Here is a 23,689-nt window from a genome sequence, read left to right on the forward strand (position 1 = left end):
AATTCAGTTTTTAGAAATTATATATTTATCCCCTTAAGTTTAAAAAAATTACATTTGTCCTTATTCAATTAATGTAATTTACCTTTTAGATAATTTACGTCTTTCTCTCTCTCTCTCTCTCACACACACACACACATATATATATATATATATATATATATATATATATATATATACACACACACACACACACACACATATATATATATATATATATATAAAATCAATGGCCACACACACACATATATATATATCTATACTAATAAAAGAGTAACTCTTTTGCCATATGTCACCATATTAGACATTTTAATTAATGTATTGCCACTTGTTAATCTATTAGTTTTTCATTTTAAATTTATTAGATCTCCTCATTAATATGATTCTATTTTAAATTTTAAATTTTAAATTTTAAATTATTGTTTTCATTAATTCACAAATAAAAAATATCTAATATATATTAAAAATTAATTTTATATATTTATTTGAATCAATGATTATAATTTCACATAACTAATAAAAAATATCTCTTAAATTAATAATTTATTTAAAATAACTTATTAATAATTTTGAGTTTTTACTATAAAAGTTTGATTAATTCTATAACTGTGGTTCCCACGGGTTATAAACTAGTATATATATATCATTCAAAATCAACGGCCGAGCCCTGTTCGTGGGAGGCGCCAGGGCAAAGTAAGCAAATGTACCGGACTTAATTTTTTTTATCATATTATATATGTAAATATATTTATTTATAAATAAAATTTTATAATCACAATAAGAGTTTTTTTCTAATTTGTTCAAAACATTTAAAAATATTTAAATCTTCATGTTCTCACATGGCTGATTTAATTCAAATAACCATGTGACAGATAATGAACTTGTAAAGATAAATCTGTGACATGAGGGTGGAGAAATGTATGTCAAGCAAATTAATTTCACGTTTGCCACTTTGATCAACTTGAGTTGAAAATCCATAAAAGTCGGATAAAATACGGAAAAAAATAATAATAATAAAAGGCAAGCCGCATGTACCACATGCATAAAGTCTTGTACATTGAGTATGACGTCATCCCCTTCTTGTTTGGAACGAAACAGAGCCAGAGGGAAAGGCCGAGCAGGCCGAGTGGAGATCGGCACGTACAAGTTGGCCTCAGCCGCCTCTCTTGTAAATAGTAAATACCAATAATTCTCAAATCCAGAATACCTATGCATAAATAGTTCATACAATACGCATATAGAGTTGCACTATTATCCGGAAACATCAATTTTAGCTCTGTAAAAGACTAAATACAAAACAACCACGCGTCTTGCTAGCGCGTGCACACCTCTCCCCCAATCAACTTCATCGCTGTTATCATTTTTGACTTCAAAAGAAAGAACCCGCCAACGGAGCTTTTCTGTCGATCCCTAAATCGCAATTGATAAAATATTCAGAATCACATTCACAGCACGTATTTTCTAATAATTGTGTGCTTTTTTAATCTATCTGTAAAAGCAATTATAAGATCTACCTTGGTTAGCTGTTCACAAGTATAATTGAATCGCAATTTGTTGCATATTCGTATATATAGCTCTAGGGAAAAACCCCCTAATCTTGGTGGAAAAGGAAAAAACATCGAGTTCTCGGGCTTTCTACTTTCAGATATGGCGCAGAAGCAAGGTGGTGGTGGTGGGTTTTTCTCATCGCTTGCTTCAAGTCTTTCCAACTTTAAGAACCAAGTTAACGGGTAAACAACTCTCTATGTTTCTTTTCCCTTTTCCTTGAAAGTCGATTGATGTTGTCTTGGCTGTTTTTTTGTTCTCGAGAGTTTCTGAAGTGTTGGGATATAGTAATATTTGCTTGATTTGTTTCGACCTTCATTTTTACAAGCCTAGGTCTTCGCAGTCGATTGACACGATTTTAGTTGGCGTTTAGCTTGTCGATATCGTCTATGAGTTGCTCTTGATCCACTTTTATAATCATTTGAAAACACGATGACTTCATTAGTAAGGCGATTCACTTTATATATTGTGTAATTGGTCTGTCTAGATCCGAGATGAGCATATTGTCTCAATTGTGGATCTTTAAATGGCTAAATTTTAATGTCAAACTAAACCTTTAGTTTTGTGATGGACTCTTGTTGGGTAGATCAGATCTCATGCTCTGATTCACATGGATTCACACCTGTTTGTGTAGCTTGCTTGGTTACGAGGGGTTGGAGGTTATAAATCCTGAAGGAGGGACAGAAGATGCTGAAGTTGAAGCACAAAGAGGCAGATGGAAGCAAGAGGTGCATGCATTATATTTTGTTTTTCTTTCAAGAAGATTGAAATTCCTCAACAAATCGATATATAATTTGCTTTCTTTCTACAGGATCGTGATGGTCACTGGAAGATGATGCAGAAGTATGTAGGTGCTGATATCACATCAATGGTGACTCTACCTGTACTCATTTTTGAGCCAATGACAATGCTGCAGAAAATGGCAGAGGTCTGTTTGAAAATTAAAGTCACTGGATTTTATTTTAAGATTTTTTCAGTTATTGATATGTTATCTCTATTTTTCTCAGTTGATGGAATATTCTCATTTGCTAGAGCTAGCAGATGAATGTGAGGATCCATACATGCGATTGGTGTATGCTGGTAAAAATCTCTATCTCTCACTAACAATATCAAACACAAACATTTAAAATTTAATAATTTTTGATGTTTGTTTTCTGTTACAGCATCATGGTTTATATCTGTATATTATGCTTTGCAACGAACCTGGAAGCCTTTCAATCCTATACTTGGTGAAACATATGAAATGGTTAATCACGAGGGAATTACATTCATTGCAGAACAGGTGAAATTTTCAAGACTTTGATGATATGTTGACATAATATAATGTCTTGAATTAACTATTTTTTTTTAATGTTATATACATAATTACATATCAGGTTTGTCATCACCCTCCAATGAGTGCTGCACATGCTGAAAACGATCATTTTGTTTATGATATAACTTCAAAGGTGAAGACCAAGTTTCTTGGAAACTCGCTTGACATTTACCCTCTCGGAAGGTATTTTCATGCGTACTACCATTAACACCTGTCACAGTCAGAGTCATAGTCACAGTCTATTACAGATTGGTTGATATTTTGAATGTTGAATGTAGATCGCGTTTGAAGCTAAAGAAAGATGGAGTAATCTTGGAATTGGTACCTCCGCCCACGAAAGTTAACAATTTAATATTTGGAAGGACATGGGTTGATTCTCCAGGAGAGATGGTGTTGACCAATTTGACCACAGGAGACAAGGTTGTGCTCTATTTTCAACCTTGTGGTTGGTTTGGGTATGTCTCTTTCTAGGTGTAATACTATGAATTCCTTCGTTTGTGGGACCCACCAACCCGTTTGCATTTTTAATCTGGAATATGTTTTTTTTTGTTTGTAAATTGTAGTGCTGGTCGGTATGAAGTGGATGGATATGTATACAATGCTGATGAAGAACCGAAGGTATTGATGACAGGAAAATGGAACACATCTATGAGCTATCAGCCTTGTGATTTAGATGGGGAACCCCTTTCGGGCACTGAGCTTAAAGAGGTAAGAAATCATCAATATCTTTTTTTTTTTTTTTTTTTTTTTTTATATAAAAAATAAAAAATGTGAATGTTGAAGTTATTGTTTTTGTGAAGGTGTGGAAAGTGGCTGAGACTCCTGCAAACGATAAATTCCAGTATACGCATTTTGCACATAAAGTAAACAGTTTTGATACTGCTCCACCAAGTTTATTGGCATCAGATTCTCGGTTGAGGTCCGATAGATATGCACTTGAAAAGGGTGATCTTTCTAAAGCTGGTTCAGAAAAAAGCATGTATGCCCCTCTCTCTCTCTCTCTCACACACACACACATACACACATAATTGTACAAAATTTAATGAGTTAATAAAGAAAGTGAAAGCGAGGGAAATAAGTGTAAGACATTGATTTGATTAATGATTTGTGTTTATTAGTTTGGAGGAGAAACAGAGAAGTGAGAAGAGGACTCGAGAGGCAAAGGGACAGAAATTTGTTCCTCGATGGTTTGATATGACTGAAGAGGTTGCTGTGACACCATGGGGTGATTTGGAGATTTATGAATACAATGGAAAATATTCCAAACATCGGGAGGCTATTGATGTTGGCAACTCAAACACAAATGAAGATGCTGACATCACAAAGATTGAGTTCAACCCTTGGCAATATGGTAATGTTGCTGAAACTGAATGATCATGACTCCGTTTCTTTCATATTTATTCTATGTATGTTGTTTATGGTAGACCTGTCTGTTTCTTTTATTTGTTGCTCAAATGCTGAATTTTGCATTTTTAAATGGTGTCATCATTATTGATAGATTATGTTAATATTTTTTTTATTATTATTTTCATTTATGCATAGCAAGGACATGCGGATCTATAAATAGTATCTTGTTTATGGTGATTTATGTCCAACATGTTGACTGTGGGACCTGTTGGTTGATATTGTTGTGATCTTATGGTTGTGAAGTCATATTTAAAACGTTAATCATATGAAAAAAAATGTTCATACGACAAATAATGTTATGGATCAACTTGACGTACATGTTTCAAGTTTCAACTTTTATCGAATAGTACCATTTTGATGTTGGTGTATTTTGGTTTATTACTTAACTCTATGTCTTACAACTTACAATCTCAAAGTTTAAATATTTATAACATGATAAAACACCAGCCAAATATTATGAATACCACAAATTTTCGATTACTATATACCATGACATTGACGGATTTTAAACACATCATAAAAAAACCTCATTTACATCTTATTCTCTAGCACAGCCGCTTTTTATCTTTCGTATATCTTTTGTTTTATTTTTGGGTTGAATTTTAGAAAATGTCCCTTCATTTTTGAATGAGGACATACAAATATTGTATAATATTTAGTGAATATATTTTTTGTTGCAACTAAACTCTAAAAGATAAAGGGTGTAAAATATATACATATCTTTTATGATTGTTTTGTAAAACTTATATATAATACAATCGATCTTTGTACTAGTATTAGCATTTGTTGCAACTAAGTTATATTATTTAAGTTTTATTACAAGGATATTAATAATTATAATAAACCAAATAAATCAAACAAAGTGTATTTTTTGTTATTATTACAAGGAAAATAATAAGAATAAATAACTAAGTATATATATTTTTATTAGTTATCATATAACTCAACTATTTTGAATATTATAATTACCGTGTCATGCATTTGTGGAATATATGCATTCAGTCTTTTAGTCTATATACGATTTTCCATCCAACAAAACGTTCTAATCTGTAGTCATGTTGAAGTAGTAAAACTTTAGGCCATTGGATACGTTCATTGTAAATCAACCTTATGTTAATATAATTGCCACGGGGAATGAGGCGATAACAATATACGAGGGCAATAATAATATACGTATGATGTGGGATGTCTTGTAGACCATGCCAAAACGGAAAACATTTCATTGATACCTTGTTTGCTTAAAAAATAAACGATTGCACTATACTCGTTAGCGATGAGAAAACTAATGTCCGACATAGTCAACCAAGATTGAGTTGGTGTGCATTATATAGTTTGAAGAGTGGATACATTTTCTACATTTTTCTTTTTATTGTAGATAATATATCTGTGGTTTCACATTTTTTTATTTTCAAATCTTCCACTAACTAGGTTTCATTTGAAAAGACATCTTGGATACGGATGACCTTTTAAATGTAAGGCAAGCTCGTGATTATGTATTTCTCGTATCACTTTTAACGACCACCAATCATCTATCAACACATAAAAAACAAATAAACCACATCATCTAAGCGCACATGCTAACAATTGCAGAACACTAGCAAACTAAAGGGTGTTAAAACAAGAGCTAAAAAAGCTAAAATATATTTGAAAATTATTAGCAAACTAAAGGGTCTTAAATGAAAAAATATAACAAGTTTGGCATATATGGACAACCGCACTAACTCAATCAATATGTGGGGGTTGAGTTTATCGTTGCCTACTAGATGTGATTTGTAACGAGCAAGAGAGCCATTAGCATTCAAGGTTTGATTAAATGACCACATGGTCTGGACAACACCTCATGTGTCGAAGAATAAGAAGCCGATTTTCATTAGTAATAAGGTCATTAAGCTAGTAATTCATCGCTTGAAGCAAGTTAAAATTCATGAAGCATGTATTGAATAGAACATGCCACAAAGGAAAGGGTGGTTGTGTAGTTAATGCGAACACAAACAAATTGTGTCAATTTCATGTTAAAATTTGACTACGGACACGACACGGCATCGTGTTTTTTACACTTATACAAACACAACAAGAACATGAATTCAAAATTTCAATTTAGTCCTGATTTCATTTCGTGTCGTGTTTTTATTGTGTCGTGTCATTAATTGTCAACCCTCTTTACTTTTTCCAATACCTTGTTAGTCTTCCCAACAAAAACCGGAGAATCCCTAGTTTGAATGAGCTTATTCAAACTCCTATAAAAAGATGACTAAATTGTCTACAAGTTTCGTAATTTACATTTTTCTCCATTCCACACTGATTCCGACCAATAACGCATACGTGTAGGAACCACATAGGCAAAATTTTATGGTGAGAAATGATCAACACAGTAAGTAGCGTCATATTAACTGAAAACATCCATTGGCCACCAAGAAAAAAAAAACAAATGAAATTTCGTAAAAGCCATTATACACTTGTCAAATATCCCCTAATACCCTTTCTTTGAATAGCACTAATGTAAACCTTAAGCTATGGTAAACTATAAAACATAAAAAAATAAAACAGTTTTACTTTCAATTAATCATATGACTTAATTATTGATATATCATCATGAATCGCTCAATGTCAATTTTGGAACTATATTCATCGACTGGATTTCCTGCAATCAGGAAACAAAAATTTTATATTAGTTTTGATTTCACAGACAGTAAGTTTGGGTAATGTTATTTTTTTTTTAAAGAATAAAATCTTTCAAAGGAACTGGAATCTATCAGGTGGTTTGGTTGGCAGGAAATTGAATAAAATTCAGCGATTAAAAATTTAAAACTAAATCTTTGTTTATAGTTCAACTTTTTATTTTCATTTATTTCGTTACTTATGAAATGGGGGGATTTTTGGCCTTTTAATCAAAAAGAATTAATGAACTTTTCTATTTTACAAAACTAAAAATCAAACATAACAAGAACTTATAAAACCCCCAAAAAATTTTTTATTAATAAAACATATTTACCTGGAATAAAAGCTTGCAAGCATATGGTAATTTCATGGATGAGATATTATCTCCATTTTTGCATGTGGAACAAACTTTAGCTTTTGTCTTATGATTTTCGTACCCTAGTAATCCACACTTTCTACAAACCTGCCACATAAAAGAAATCAGTAAAAAACATATTACTTTAATTAGTTTTAGATAACAACATTGAATCATTAGATGTTACATATATAAAAGTGGGTTATATTGCTGTTGTTCATTCCCATTCCATGATGGAATGAAAAATAAATCTCACAAAGAAAAGAAAATTAACAAAATGGAAGAAATCATTAATGAAATGAACCATTCCATTCCTTCCCTAATTCTATAATACCAACTGTTACCTTATAATGGAATGAAATGGAAGGGATTATGAAATAAGTCATTACATTCCATGCCCATGTTTGATTGACCCATGGGAATGAAATAAAATTTTATATTATATGTAAAGAAATACAATATATATCATATTGTTCTAGCTGATTAGAGCCTAATAAGAGTATATATATATATATATATATATATATATATATATATATATATATATATATATATATATTTCTAGTTATTTTAAAAAAAATATAATCCGAATTTTAATTAAACTTTGGAAAAAAAATGTCGCTACAAGTTACATAACTAAAAATGGGCTATACTGCCATAGGGTTTAGGATTTTTGAAAGAGCAAAACCACACAAAGAGTAAATTATATTTTTGGTCCCTGAGTATAGATGTTTTTTGCAATTTGGTACCAACAAGTGTTCTCTTATTTGAGGTTCTTGTAAATTTTGGGTCCCCATTCCAAGAAAATGACTACACTTTGGGGGCCAAATTTGCAAAATTCAGCTATAGTTAGGGACCAAAAACAGCCAATTGTACTTAGAAGAAGGACCAAAGTTACTCTTAAACAAAAGATGTGACATACCTGAACCTCAAAGGGATCACTAGAAATCATTAAACGTTCATATATCAGATTACTAGCTCCATAAGCAATCAAACAATCTCTTTCCATTTCTCCCACTCGCAGACCTAATTAATTATCAAAATTATCATATTTAAAATTACTATTAAAAACTTCATGTAAAATGTAATTTAAGCAAAAATCTCACCTCCATTTTTGCTTCTCCCTTCTGTGGGCTGTCTAGTTATGAGTTGACGTGGGCCCATGCCTCGAGCATGCATCTTATCCATGACCTGATTTATGTACCATTATAAATACATGTTTAATGTCCTTTAAAAAATGATTATTAAAGGATTTAAATCTTTCTTACCATGTGCTTTAGCTTCTGGTAGTATATTGGTCCCATGAAAATATATGCTTGTAGTGGCATACCAGTGATTCCTGAATTATAATCACAAAATTAAAATGTTTTCACAGTTAGAGAATATGTATACTGATGTATAATATTAGTATTTTAATAGTTCTAGGATGTTATATTCCTGAAAATGACCATGATACACCAACTTCAGGGGTATTTATGCAATTTTTAAAATCTTAATTAGTTTCTAGATTTAAAAATCAACAGACTTATACAGCATAAACTTCACAGTACAAGAAATAGCAACGACCTTTCATATATTTGTGTATACCATCCTACTTCCGTTGCTTTCTATTACAACATTGTGGTTTCACTTTTTTTCTTATTAAGGCATTGTAGCCGAAAAATTTTCATAACTTCAGCATTGTACTTTTATTTATTTATTTTTCTATTAAAACATTATTCTTAGCATTTATAACATCCAAAATTGCTTCGATTTGGATAAAAATTACAAAATACATATGCTATAATAGGACGAAATGAAAGAAGGATGTTATAACAAACAAATCAATATAAGTACATTGCTATTTCCTGCATTTTACCCTTACATTTATGACTGCAGAGACACATGGAAGGCAGTAATTGCAGTATAATAGTTTGTGGGACAAAATTGAGTTCTAAGATAATCTTGATTTATCATCAATATAAGGAGCAATAAAAGATAAGTACCTGAATACAGAAAGTCCTTCCCATTGTAACAAAATCCATGCTTCACAAGGGTTTCACTGTTAAAAAATGAAATGTCATTCAAAAGGCTTTTTTTTAACAATATATATATATATATATATATATATATATATATATATATATATATATATATATATATATATATATATATATATATATATATATATATATATATATTAACTACCTACTTGAAAAAGAAAGAAAGAGTTGGACCTTATATCTTCAACTTTGTGTGCATGACCACTTGGTTCACCAAATGCACTTCCATAATGAAACTTTCCACAAGAAACTCCAGCCTTACTTCCAAGAAGCTCAATCATCTTTCCAACAGTCATTCGACTATAAAATTGGCAAAAAGTGAGAAAACAAAAATAAAAAAGTTGGGACTAAATGCCTGACTTTCTATATTAAGTAGTTCTTTCTACATTAGGTCAAGAAGAAACACACATGTATAGTTTACCAAATTAAGCCATATCCTCATTTTGAAGAAAGTAGCTTGTTGTAATGGAATTTTGTTGCATATGCATAATTTAATTTAATATATTTAAGAGAAAAAAAAAATATAATGTTTTGGTACCTTGGAAAGCCATGAGGGTTCATAATCAAATCTGGGCATATGCCTCGTTCAGAGAAAGGAAAATCTTCTTGTTGGATAATGGTCCCACAAACACCTTTCTGCCCATGCCTACTACTAAATTTGTCACCAACCTAAATCAAATAAGCATATCAGTAATCCATTCAAAGAGAAATGAAAGAAATTCAATTTTAACACAAGAAAACAACAGTGACTCTTATATGTTTGTAAAGCATAATAATAATAATTATACTGATAATAATGATAATATGTTAATGGTATTACTAATAATAATAATAATAATAATAATAATAAGTGCTAAATGCAAGAAATAGCAATACTGCGACATACTTTCACTTATTTTTGTATTATAACATTCTATTTTCACTTATCTATATTACAGCATTGTACTTGCACTTTTTTCTTATTAAGCCATTGAATTTGAAAAACAATCCAATTCTAGCATTGTATTTTCAATTTCTTTCGTATAAGGACATTATACTCTGAAACATCTACCCAAATCAGAGAAGTAAAAGTTGCTTTGTATTTTGATGGAATTGCAATAATGTGGATTTCAAAGTACAATATTGTAAAAAAAAGAAATGAAAGTAGGATGCGATAACAAGCATATTAATGAAAGTACGTCGTTATTTTGTGCATTTCACCCTTATAATAACAATCGATGAGTAAAAATAATAACAATGCTGATAATGATAATAATAAAAATAAATTATTAATAATAATACTGAAAATAAATAAATGTATTAGTAATAAAAAAAAAAAGGAATAATCGCATAATTGACCACTATGTGATGTGACATTGAAAACAATTGACCACCTTTTTGACCCATAGTACAAAATGACCACCAACTTCGCAATTGGCAATCGCCAAAAAATAAATACAAAATTACAAAAAATAAAATAAAATTGCATTTTGCAATTATATTGTTCATACCTGGTCAGTAAAAAGTAATTTCACAATTGACCCATTACAAAAATTGGTAGTCATTTTGTGATATGCTTCAAAAAGGTGATCAATTTGTTAGATGTCACATCATATGGTGGTCATTTTTGTGATTATCCCTGATAATGATAATAGTAATAATAATAACAATAGTGATATTAAGCATGATAACAGTAATAATTAATAATGATAATAATAATCATTACCTCGGGCCTACGAGTATGGCGAATCATGAACTTAACACATAAATTGTTACGCTTATCAGAGCATAAAGCCACTCTATCCACAACAGCAGCTTCCCCTTCTGCACCTTTGTAGGTTTGTCTATTTGGTCTATATTTACTGAAAAAAAAAAGCAAAAAGAATGAGAATTTTTACCATATCATAATAACACAATGGAATCTTATTACATTATAGCAACTCACGTATTTGAAGGATGTGAACTGATTGAAACATTTGCATTTTCAGGGCATAATTTCGTGAAAAAAATGTCTTGATGTCTTATTATTTCACCAGGAGAAGCAAGCCCATCATTATCCAAAATCTACACAGAAAAGAATTATTGTTTAACATGAATATAGATGTTTCACAGGTATAAAAACAACATATGGAAGCAAGAAGTAACAACATATTTTCATTAACTGGTAGACTTTTCAAAGTATAATTTCCAAATAAAAAAATATTAATGTACAATGCTATGATTGGGTAGAGTTTTCAAAGTACAATGTCTTAACAAGAATAAATTCATAATGGAAAAAAATTACACTAGGATTTGTAAATTTGTAATACACACATAAAAAAGTATGTTGTTATTTTTTGCACTTATCCCATTAAACTATGAGAGAGAGTATGACCTGATTCTTTTCTCGATCATGTGGGGCCCGACTGGGTGGAGAAAACTTATCACATGAATTCTGATATTTCTGAAAGGCAGCTGTGTGCCTGTTTAGGCAAATGCATAAGAGAAAGCAAATTTAACAACAGACAACAGTCAAACAGATAATAGATAATAGATAATATGGATCATGTTATAAGTACCTTTTCATTACAATACAACGACCAAAACCACGATCCAAGGATGATTTATTCATAACAATGGCATCTTCAATGTCATAACCACTATAACTCATAACTGCAACAGTTGCATTTTGTCCAGCTCCAAGCTTATCATACCCAACCTAAAAAAGGAATGAATTTTTTATTTTTAATTTTACTAATAAAGAAAGCAATGAACTTGTATAATTTGGTGAGATAAGACAAAATACATACCAGCTCAATTGTTCGAGTTGTCAATAGTGGTCGTTGAGGATAAGCCAATAGGTAGATCAAAGTATCCATCCGACATAGCTTCATTTAAAAAAACACAACATGCAACTCTGAAGTCACTACACATAAATATATATATATATATATATATATATATATATATATATATATATATATATATATATATATATATATATATATATATATATATATATATATATATATATATAATCTAATGCAAGATGCATGTAAACATGTAATAAACATTTGGGGTATGTTTCGTTGAACGGAATGGAATGAAAAAATAACAGAAATGGAATAAGCAAGGTAATGGAGCAAATCATGACATTCCATGATCATGTTTGGTTTGCCTGTATCTTTGTATTGAAATATAATTAATGAGTTTTATATTACTAATATAAGATTTGATGACTAGTGTAGGAAGTAGAGAAAGTTATATACCTGGTTATATGCAATATTACCCATTGCTTGCTTTCCCATGGCACACTGAAAGCAAAAGCATAATCATCCAGCATAACACAGACAGAAGTAAAAAGGAAAAGGGCACAATTTAGAGAATAACAATTTACTCTACTCTCACTACCAATTTTACCCTTAACAGCAACATACTTACATTTTCTTTACTGGTAACAGCAATGTATAACTTGAAACCTGTAAGATGCTTACAAGTTTCATGTTACATATTGGTACTATTGTAAGATGCTTAAAATAAAGTACATCTTAGTATCTTGAGAGTTTCAGGTTACATATGGCTAAAAATTGTAAGTATGTTGCTATTATGCGTAAAGAATAAAGTACATTGTCAATATTCGTAAAAAGAGTAAAGTATGTTGCTATTTCCTACAATTTGACCAAAAAACAAGGAGTAAAGACCTGATAGGTATTTCTTGGGGACTGGTTATGATGAGGAAAAGGAATGAGCCCAGCACAAACACCTAAGATTGTGAAAGGTTCTATTTCAATATGTGTTGTCTCACTCGTAGCTTCTCCTTCATATAAAGCAATCTAAGATCATAAAATCAAATAAGAACGCAAGTTATATATATATATATATATATATATATATATATATATATATATATATATACATATATATATATACATATATATATATATATATATATATATATATAAAATCATTTGAAATATTTTAATTTCCAAAAAGTTGAAAATTTAACAAACCAAAGCATTGTTCTCTTCATTGACATCAAGATACTCTATCAATCCTTCCTGTAGAAAGCTATCGAAATTGCGAACTCCATCCTTTAATGAAGAAATGAAAATAGAATGTTATAAATTATAAAGATGAAATTACATTGCTATTTCTTGCATTTAACTGATTGGGTATCAACATACCTTCAACTCTTTCATGTGATGATGCTTAATTCTTGAAACACCTTTGTCAGCAATAACAAGTGGCCGACAAACACGCCCACCATCTGAAGCGATATAAACACAACGCTGCCAAAAAAAATGACCATTTTACCCCTGGCTGTGCAACACATGTGACTTTGTGAATTTTGAAAGTCTGGAGAGCTTGCTTGCTTACTTGTTTCTCATTGACATAAACGCTTACAAAATCAGCTATTTTACCCGCCCTTCTCAGTTTCCTCATTGCATTAGCAAAGAACTAGAAATTTTTATATAAAAGAGTAGATAAATATGAATATAATGATGTGATAACATTAAATAATTATATCAAAAAGTGTAATATATGGATATAACCTGTGGCTTCCTATGCTTTCCAAGGATAAGACCATTTAATATGATGAGATATGAACTTGGTGAATGAAGTTCTTCTCCAGAAAGTTGAGACAAGTCTTCAACTCCCAAGCAGGAACACTGATGAACAACAAAGATGTTTAGATTCTACAAATAGCAACATATTTTAACTGATTTGTTTATTAAAACAAAATAAATTTCAACTTCACAATATATATATACAAATAATTATAATAAAAAAAATCATGAAAGCAAGAAATACCAAGGTAATAATAGGGCCTTCCTCTTCATCAGTTGTAACATGGGTCATCAAAGCCAAATTTTTCACCAATCCACATTGTTCACCTTCAGGAGTGTCACATGGGCAAAGCATTCCCCACTGTCATTGTAGTACAACACATCAAAACGACGTAGTTTTGGGGTGTGATGTGACACTTCAAGATTGATATATATGTGGCACATACCTGGCTAGGTTGTAAGGCCCTAGGTCCACTGACTTTCCTTGACTTTTCAAACTGTGGTGAAATTTTTGTCATGTATCCATATGCTGCAATGAAGGACAGCCTTGAAACAATCTGTTACAAGTGAATTCTCAGATTTCTTTTTATAGATTGTGAACATAACATATACTTTTATGGATAAAGGTGTAAAGTTGACACGAATAAAGTATACTAGAAAAAGGGAAATAATCACCTGTGTTATGCCTTTTCTGTCCATCTTAAATCGCTGAACGTTCCAATTTCCAGTAGAGAGGCTGCGCTCCAAGCCATTAGTAATATCATCTTTCATTAGATGCTGCATAAAAATAAAAAAATATAAATTATAAACTGTTTAAGCACAACAAAAGCTCAAAACTATGTTGTTTTGAGTGGTTTTATAACTCCACAAGAACCCTGTGCCCACTAAACCAGAAGAACTTTTTACTCAAAACTACGTCGTTTTGAGTACTGTTAATCAGTCATATTTAAAATGAATTTTATAAAATATCTAGATTCCAACTATGCACACTAAAAATCATTCATCAGTTTCTGTTAAATTAATCATATTCAAACATGTTTAAAAAATTGACCAACTCTTCTTGTATAGCTGTGAATAAATCTTCATTTGAGGAGTAATCTACTGTAGTTAATTTGAAAACACTGACAATATTATTAGTATATTTTATTATTTTTTCATATTCTTTTGAATTTGTTAATTTCAAAAGAAAATGTTTACTATAGCTCCATTTCTGCCTATTATAGCATTGTACAAAACCTTAGGAAGATAGAATTGGAAGTACAAAGATTTGAAAGTAGGATGCTATAATAAACAAATAAATGGAAGTGCGTTGGATTAATCCTGTTATAATATGAAAACAGTCTAACACTTATTTCAAAGTTTAAAATGTTTAGACACAAATATTTTATTTAACAAACAGACGACAATAAAATAAGTTACTAGTATAGTATGTATCACATGGTAAAGATTAATAAAACTGACATACCTGAGATATATCAAACCTGCTAGAACGACTGCTCTTGTTTAGGATTGAATCTACAAGCTTAGCTAAATTGGTATTCAGTGTCTTGAACAGGTCCTGAAATATGAAATTTAACCAAATATTTTATAAAAAAAATTAACACTGATGAAAATAACACTAAAAGAAAAGTAAAATTGTCAAGCAACTCACCTCAAATAATATTGATATTAATTGCCCCGAAAGCTCAAGTCGCTTATTGCCTATATAATCCTGTAAACTCATTGAATTGACAATCAGTAAAGTACTCTGTGTGTGTGTATATACACACGGCTGAATGCAAAAAATAGCAATGTAAATTCATTTATTTGTGTATTCTAGCATCCTACTTCCAGTTTTCTATTACAGCATTATACTTCAAACCATTTTCTTAGCACTCTAAAAACCCTACCCAAATATAGCACTTTACTTTCATTTTTTTTTCTTATTAGGACATTATACTTTGAAAAATCTCCCAATGGTAGAAGTGAAAATTGCTTTGTAATTCATTGACATAGTTATAATTGTGTAGATTTTTTAAAGTATAATGTTGTAATATGAGGAACTGAAAGTAGGATGCTATAAATAATAAATCAATGTAGGTATGTTGCTATATTTGCACTTACCTTATAAGAAATAAATCAATGAAAGTGCACGCACAAAAAATTGCAATAAACTTTCATTTATTTGTGTACTATAGCATCTTACTTCCATTTTTTCTATTACATTTTTTTTTCATATTTACACTTCGAAAAATCAACCCAATTGTAGCAGTGAAAATTGCTTTGTATTCCAAAAACATCTGTATAATTATGTAGATTCTTAGAGTATAATGTTGTAGTAGGATTTTAGGAAGAACTGAAAGTAGGATAATATGATAAATAAGTCAATTAAAGTACATAACTTACTTTGTCATCCATGGAATCCTTGTTTAAAAGTGCATCCATCATGCGTCTCAACATCACCACAACATATACGCATTTTGGATGAAAATTATTATCTCGCACCTAGAGAGATAGATAGATATACAATACATTAAAAAATCATATATTCAATCATTGACTTTATTTGACTATCTAACTCACCCGAACTATGGCAATAAAGATATTCCGAAGAACACCCAAAGCTCCCTCATCCTAAATGGACAACAATACCCTTCTGTTACACATCAACCAAACTCTGAAATATCTAAATAAAATGAACCATAAGCCTTAATAGGATACATACCTTACCAAACTTGTTCTTCTTATGCTGCATTAAACACATGAATAATCAGAAAAGGACATAATATGTGTAAGCAAAAAAAGATCTTTCAATTCAATATGTAATTGTCAGTATTAAGTAAGAAAATGAGTACGGAATTGAATTCCATTGGAATACACAAATCCTTTGATCGGTGGATTTCAGCATTCCATCCTAAAACTCATGGAAGTCAATTCCCATCATTTCCTCTAACTGAATGTCATGAATAAGTGTTCTCTTTCTACGGAGAATCTTTTTTGATGCATTACACTATAGAATTATCTGAACTTAAAATTAATTTAAAAGAAATTATCAATTAATCAAAGTTTCTGGTACCCGTTAACAATAGAATGTACCTTTTTTTCAAGAAATTCCAAAGCTTGTTCTTGTGTATAAATACCATGATTTGCACAATCCTGAAATGGGAATGATAAAACAAGGTATTAATTGTCTTTTACCAAGCACATATAGGTTACTTTTGCATTTGATATAAAAATTAGGATTAAATGTGAGAAATACCAATGTATATTCATTGATTTGTTTATTATAGCAGCATACTTTCATTTATTCCTATTACAACATTGTACCACAAAATATTGACCGATTATAGAAATGTAATCCAAATACAAAGCAAAGGTTGGAAAAAAGTCAAAGTTGTCAAAATAAGGCATTATTACTACATTTTTTATAAACAATCGTAGGCTTCTCTTCAATTCAATGTTGACAAAGCCAACATGAAGCATACCTCAATAGATGGCAAAAGCAGAGCAGCATATTGAGGATCTCTACCAAGCATTTGCACAACTTCCTGATCACTTTCCATACCCATAGCTTTCATAACCACCATGATGGGAACCTAAAAGAAAAGCCAAAAAAGAAACAAAACAAAACGAAAACAATGAAGAGGAATCTTAAATCTGTTATAAGAAGTAATAAAAAATTTATCTTGGAATCATATAAACAAAATTCTAAGGAAATAAATCATATACAGATAAAAACTATACCTTGGAAGTAAAAGAATTCAAACTCAAATATATTTTCTCTTTCTCCATTACTATAACTGTTTTACTCTTTGTCATTGCTGTGCTGCTCATAATAGATGCCTGGATGCTGGATAGAGAAACAGGAAGGACATACATATTCAGTGAACCAAATGGTGGGAGAAATAGCAATGTACTTTATTTTATACTAATAATAGCAGTGTACTTATATTTTTTACCCAGAATAACAATATATCTACGCTAACAATATAAGCAATGTATTGTAATTGTTAAATATTGCTATAATTGGTAAAGAAATGTAAGTATGCTGCTACTATGCGTAAAGAAATACAAGTGGGTTGCTATTATGCAAGAAAGAAATGTAACTACATTGTTATTATGGGTTACATATTGCTATTATCACTAAAAATGTAAGCATGTCATAATGGGTAAAAACAAAGCACATTGTCTAATATTGGTAGAGGAGGCAAGGTACGTTGCTATCTTCCACAATTTGCCCTTTTGGTAAATTAGCATAAAATTTGGGAAGTTAATACTCACCAACCCTTCTTATCTGTGTCTATGATTATCCTGTTCTTTGAAAGTTGTTCTTGAATTAAAATAACCTGGAAGAATAAAAAAAAATAGCATATCATTAATAAAATCAATAATGATTGATAGACAAGATATAGAGATATATTCAACTCCACATTAGAAGTCACATTTTGTTTTAGCTTTCAAGTAAAAAAAGTTTATTAGGAATTGATAGAAATAGAGTAAGTGTCTTTTAAACATGCGTTCAATCAAAAAACAATATTACAAAAAAAAGGATAAAAACATATACCTAATTTATAAACCAAAAAACTCAAAATCAAAAGTACAATGCTTAACTGGGTAGATTTTTAAAAGTGCAATGTCCTAATAAGAAATAAATGGAAGCACAACATTGTAAACGAAAGAAATTAAAATAAGATGCTACAAAAAATATATAACCAAAAGTATATTGCTATTTTTTTTTTTTGCATTTATCCATTTATGGCATTAAAAGTGTATAAACTTGAGATTATATAGGTCACCTTTTCATTTCCTTTCACAACAAAATATCCGCCCGGGTCAAGTGGGCATTCACCTACTTTTGCAAGTTCATCTTCATCTTTCCCATAAAGGACACATTTACTACTCTTTAACATGATAGGCATTCTACCTATAATAACTTCTCTCTGCAATAAAAGATTTAACATTTAAGCTCAGAAAGTGATGATGAAAATATTAACAAAGAAATTAGAACTTACTTTAAACAGTGGATGGGTATTTTGACCATGATTGCCATTGCAATACTCAATGTTCACATATATTGGAGCCGAATACCTAAAAAATGAACAAAAACAAAAATAAAAAATCACAAGTATAAAATTAAGGCAGGATGGAGATGGTCAAGCGTTGTCACATTGTTATACAACTTCTCTCTCTCTCTCTCTCTCTCTCTCTCTCTCTCTATATATATATATATATATATATATATATATATATATATATATATATATATATATGAAGGGGAATGCTTACGTCATGTCACCTAGCCGACACTTTTGAGGACTCATTTCATCGGTAACACCATCAACAACCACAGAAGGTGTTCCAATCCAAACATCTCTATATCTGCCATAACCACACAAAAAAGATAAAAATATAAGATTATTATAATAAAAGAACTAAATGGTGTTTCTTCTTGATTTAATGTACTTAATCAGACAGGACTTAGTCTGGTAAGCTGTAGAGGTGTCTTTCTTTTTGACTTATTGCTGAAAGAACAACTTAACAGAGAAAGTTAGGGGAAGGGGCATTCCCTATTAGCTCCTAATTTTTTTTTTTTTTAAAATTCCCTGATTTTCTCAGATATTTTATATAACATCATTTACCCAAACATTACTTTATCCACACAGCACTTATGGGTTTGTTTGGCTAGATGGAATGGAATATTAAAAATATGAAAATACAATGTATCGTTTTAACTCAGATAAGAGTATAGTATAAAAGAAAATATTATAGTTTTTGATTAATTTAGAAAACAAGATAATAACTTAATGAAAATCGCAGTATTTTTAAAAAAGTTACATAAAAAAAAGAAATAGCTTTTTATTATTCCAAATTTCCAATGGAATGAGTAATTCCATTCTTTCTCCGATTCCATCATAATAAAAACTACTTAATAAGAAACTGACTAAAGAATCAATATACTTGCAGGTAAGTAGCAAGTGGAATGTGTTAGCAAAGCACTTGAATTACAAAATTGGATCTTTAAATGATATAGAATTTACAAAAAAAAAGACATAGAATGGCATTCTTCTACCTGAGATAGACCTTATCATCCAATCTACTTTTCACAAGGTCATTAGCACGAACAATCTTCTTTATTTCAGTATTGACAAAATAATTAAAGGAGTCCAAATGTTCCTTCACTAATCCCCTCACCTGCAACTCTTTAAAAGTTAACACACACATACTAATATATAAACAGCAATGTACTTTCATTTATTTGTATATTATAGTATCTTACTTTCCTTTCTTTCTATTATAACAATGCACTTTCAACTGTCTTCTTATTAAAGCGTTGTACTTTAAAATCACCAACTAAATTACAACATTGTACTTTCAACTGTTTTCTATATTTATTAAGGAATTATACTTTGAAAAAGCAACCCAATTATAGCAATTGAAATTGCTTTGTATCCAGATAATATTACTATCAGTGGTAGATTTTTCAAAATATGATATTGTAATACGAAGAAATGAAAGTAGGACGCTACTTCATTTCTTTTACTTAACCCTTTAAGAAATTACAATGAAGTAAGTACATTGTAATTTCTTAAACTCAACCCTTTACAGTTTACTCTTTTTGAAGTCCTGCCATAAACAGACCCTTACTGCAACTAGCAGATTTCTTGAGATCAATAATCTAAAGATTTCCAACAGTTTTACTAAAACATCCTTATATTTCTACAAGGAAGTGATCCTTTCAATTTTCACCAATGGCTAATTGAATACTTAAATTTAAGTGCATTTACCTTGAGAAACTCGGGAAGTAGCTGAAACTTATCAACAGCAGACTTTACAGGAGCAGCAAGGAATTGCCTGTCAACTTCTCTCATACTGTAACAAAAACAATATATATATATATATATATATATATATATATATATATATATATATATATATATTGAAGTGAGAAAAATGATGAAATCAATTTATCATTAAATATATTGCATACCCTTGACTCGCATCCAAAGCATAGTTATCGATAGCGAATAGCGGTAAATAGCGACGAGCCACTATAAGCTATGTAGCGAATAGATAAATAGCGACCGCTATTTCGTATTTAGCAATAGGTATAAAATATTAAAAAATATATATTATGTAACTATTATAGCTATTATAATCAATAAATAAGAAAACAAACCATTAAACTAGCTAAATAACTTAACCATATTAGTTTTTTAGACATGTTTGTAGCAGATTGTAATCAACTAGAAGTTACATTGCACCCATTGGCTATTTCCTTCAATCTTTGTACCATAAGCCCAACAAGGATCGGCTTCTCTTTTACTAGCCATTTCTAAGAAAGTAGCAGTGATCAAAACATGAATTAGAAGTGTAATACTAACTTACTAAGCCTAATCATCAAACCACAGTGAAAGACAGCAGAACCAAGTGAAAACAGGAAAAGAAAAGAAAAAAAAAATAGCAAAAATTTCCAATTTTGGACCTGAAGTCGCCGGAGAAGAACCTAGTCGAAGGTAGAGAAGTCGCCGGAAGAAGGCAGTCGATCCTGGTGGGGTTCGCAGGAGGTGGACGCAAGGAATCGGATGCAGAGCAAGTCCAAATACGAGACTGATTTTAGTTAGCGTGAGTCGTAAACCCTAATACGTTCGTTTAAAAAAAAATAAAAAATAAAAAAAAAACCTATCGCTAAATTCCCCGCTATCTGTCGCTATTTACACCATAGCGGTCGATGGCCGCCACGCTATTCGCTATAGCGACCGCTATGGTCGCTATTGACAACTGTGATCCAAAGTAACAGAATCTTCGGTCACCCCATTAGTAGTGGTGGTTATAGACCGAATTTTCACTTGGGCATCTAGAAATAGAATACATAATATAATTAAATAATAGCTCGTAATTATTAATTAGTAACAACTAACCGTTTGATAGTAAATGCTAGCAAGTAGCAACTAACAATATCGTTTTTTTAAACAAGTTCACAAAAAGGTTAACACATTTGAACTTAAATATATTGAATTTCAACAAATCAACAAAATGATCAGCATATTTTAATTTAAACATGTCAATTTTTAACAGAACCGTAACAAAATATTAACAACAAACAAAATCATTTTTACTTGAAAAAGGAACCCTAAAAACAAAATGAATGAAGAATTAGCCCGTTTGCATTGCTTTGTAAACGTGTTTGATTGAGTTTATTGTGTGATTGTCAGTTGGCTGATGAAACATTGTCAGACTATAAAAAGCATATCCCTGCATTGGTGATGGTGTTCTCTTGCAGCGATATGTTATTTCATGTTTAGTGACGGGTTATTAGAAACTCAAATATATAATTACCTTAACGATAATAGCAATTATAATCTAAAAATAAGTAAACTATAGCCATTATAATCTAAACATAACAAAAACTATCAGTGAATCACAAATCACACCTAAAGGACTATTATTAAGACTAATAGCTGAACAATTATCATTATATAGATTAGCTCATCCAAATGACTATTGCGAAAAGGTGGAATCACAAAAACTTGAACAAAATTAGTACTCTTCTTTAAATTTGATCAAGGAAGATGAAAGAAAGACAAAAGGATAGTAGTGAACATTAAGAAGTTGAACAATTATCATCATATAGATTAGCTCATCCAAAGGACTATTGCGAAAAGGTGGAATCACAAAAACTTGAACAAAATTAGTACTCTTCTTTAAATTTGATCAAGGAAGATGAAAGAAAGACAAAAGGATAGTAGTGAACATTAAGAAAATTGAAGAAAAAAAAAACTTGAGATGTATTTGTGACTTAAAGAGGAAAAAAAACAGATTTTTTCTGAATGTTTATGCTTTGAAGAATAAAAGGTCACATTACCAAGCAGTTTTTTCTAATTGTTTATGCTAAACAAACCACAGGACCAAGCAACAGTAAAACAACCACAACATGTAAAGCAATATTCTTGTATAAGAAAAATGACCACCGAATGTAGCGAAATAAGAAGTTAAGATGGCGGAGGATGTAGCACATGAGGATTGAGCACAATGATCACTGAAAGTATATAAATAAGAAATTAATACTGTTTATTCTAAACAAATTAACGAACCGCACCTGGTTCTCTCGAGCAATAGAGTGGAGGCAGCAAAATGGAAGCTTCAATGACGGAGGATGTAGCACGATTAAAGTCAGCCGTCAAGCAGGGAGTATTTTTTGCAAATATGGGGCATTTTAGAAGTCATGCGTATAAACGGAGTGGTCGGCGGAGACTGAATTAGGGGTGTTTGGGAATGGTTATTTAAAAGGTTATTCATAAAAGCAAATTTGTGTTATTTTATCAAAAAAATCCTGATATTTTGGACAAATTTTTAATAAAGTCCTAAAGTTTATTTTTTTGAATAAAAAAGTCATGATTTTTTCACATTTTGAATAGAAAAGCCCAAGAAACCGGCTAATTTATTCACTTTAGCTCTTTTTGACATGTTCAGCAGGTCATGAGACCAAATTGTTTATTTTTCGAAAATAACGGGACTTTTTTTGCAAATTTCGTCAAAAATTTTATATAATGTATAAACATATTTTTTTACATATCTATATCAAATTTTACGTATTTGTGTATTTATTATGTTTTTATATGTATACTAGTTGTGAGACCCGTATATTATACGGGTTAATTAAAACAAAATGTTAATATAAACGATTAAATAAAAATTTTATTTGAATTTGAAATTCAAAATAACTGAAAATTATGAGAAAAAAACATGCAAAAAATAAATTAATTAAAATTATGTGTTTAGTTATCAAATTTGTGTACTAAATGGGTAAATTATAACAAAATGTTAAACACAAATGTTTAAACTGTAAATTTATTTGAAATTGAAA

General features: G+C 30.4%; 2 protein-coding genes across 2 annotated transcripts; one reads left to right on the forward strand and one right to left on the reverse strand.

Annotated features, from left to right (window-relative positions):
• Window positions 1-1,368: 1,368 nt before the first annotated feature.
• LOC111905953 (oxysterol-binding protein-related protein 3A) lies at window positions 1,369-4,441 on the forward strand. Its single transcript, XM_023901687.3, has 10 exons — window positions 1,369-1,727; window positions 2,177-2,270; window positions 2,354-2,470; window positions 2,550-2,622; window positions 2,706-2,824; window positions 2,919-3,040; window positions 3,136-3,312; window positions 3,421-3,565; window positions 3,658-3,836; window positions 3,976-4,441. The coding sequence occupies exons 1-10, from the start codon at window positions 1,645-1,647 to the stop codon at window positions 4,229-4,231; spliced, it is 1,365 nt and encodes a 454-aa protein (XP_023757455.1). The 5' UTR covers window positions 1,369-1,644; the 3' UTR covers window positions 4,232-4,441.
• A 2,209-nt stretch (window positions 4,442-6,650) lies between these two features.
• LOC111905952 (DNA-directed RNA polymerase III subunit 2) lies at window positions 6,651-21,469 on the reverse strand. Its single transcript, XM_052765942.1, is given in 36 exon segments — window positions 6,651-6,905; window positions 7,257-7,385; window positions 8,200-8,303; window positions 8,384-8,468; window positions 8,546-8,616; window positions 9,263-9,318; window positions 9,494-9,619; window positions 9,858-9,988; window positions 11,025-11,160; window positions 11,244-11,362; window positions 11,673-11,996; window positions 12,088-12,165; window positions 12,547-12,591; window positions 12,979-13,110; window positions 13,288-13,368; window positions 13,462-13,566; window positions 13,655-13,735; window positions 13,831-13,947; window positions 14,090-14,206; window positions 14,292-14,402; window positions 14,521-14,622; window positions 15,311-15,403; window positions 15,497-15,556; window positions 16,231-16,329; window positions 16,408-16,458; window positions 16,550-16,573; window positions 16,921-16,980; window positions 17,310-17,420; window positions 17,569-17,674; window positions 18,106-18,170; window positions 18,621-18,764; window positions 18,837-18,912; window positions 19,111-19,203; window positions 19,895-20,016; window positions 20,610-20,694; window positions 21,308-21,469. Coding segments are annotated over 35 exon segments (3,489 nt in total). The 5' UTR covers window position 20,694; window positions 21,308-21,469; the 3' UTR covers window positions 6,651-6,854.
• Between the last annotated feature and the right edge of the window lie 2,220 nt (window positions 21,470-23,689).

The sequence above is a fragment of the Lactuca sativa genome, chromosome 7, assembly GCF_002870075.4.
Source record: "Lactuca sativa cultivar Salinas chromosome 7, Lsat_Salinas_v11, whole genome shotgun sequence".
NCBI classification, from domain to species: domain Eukaryota; kingdom Viridiplantae; phylum Streptophyta; class Magnoliopsida; order Asterales; family Asteraceae; genus Lactuca; species Lactuca sativa.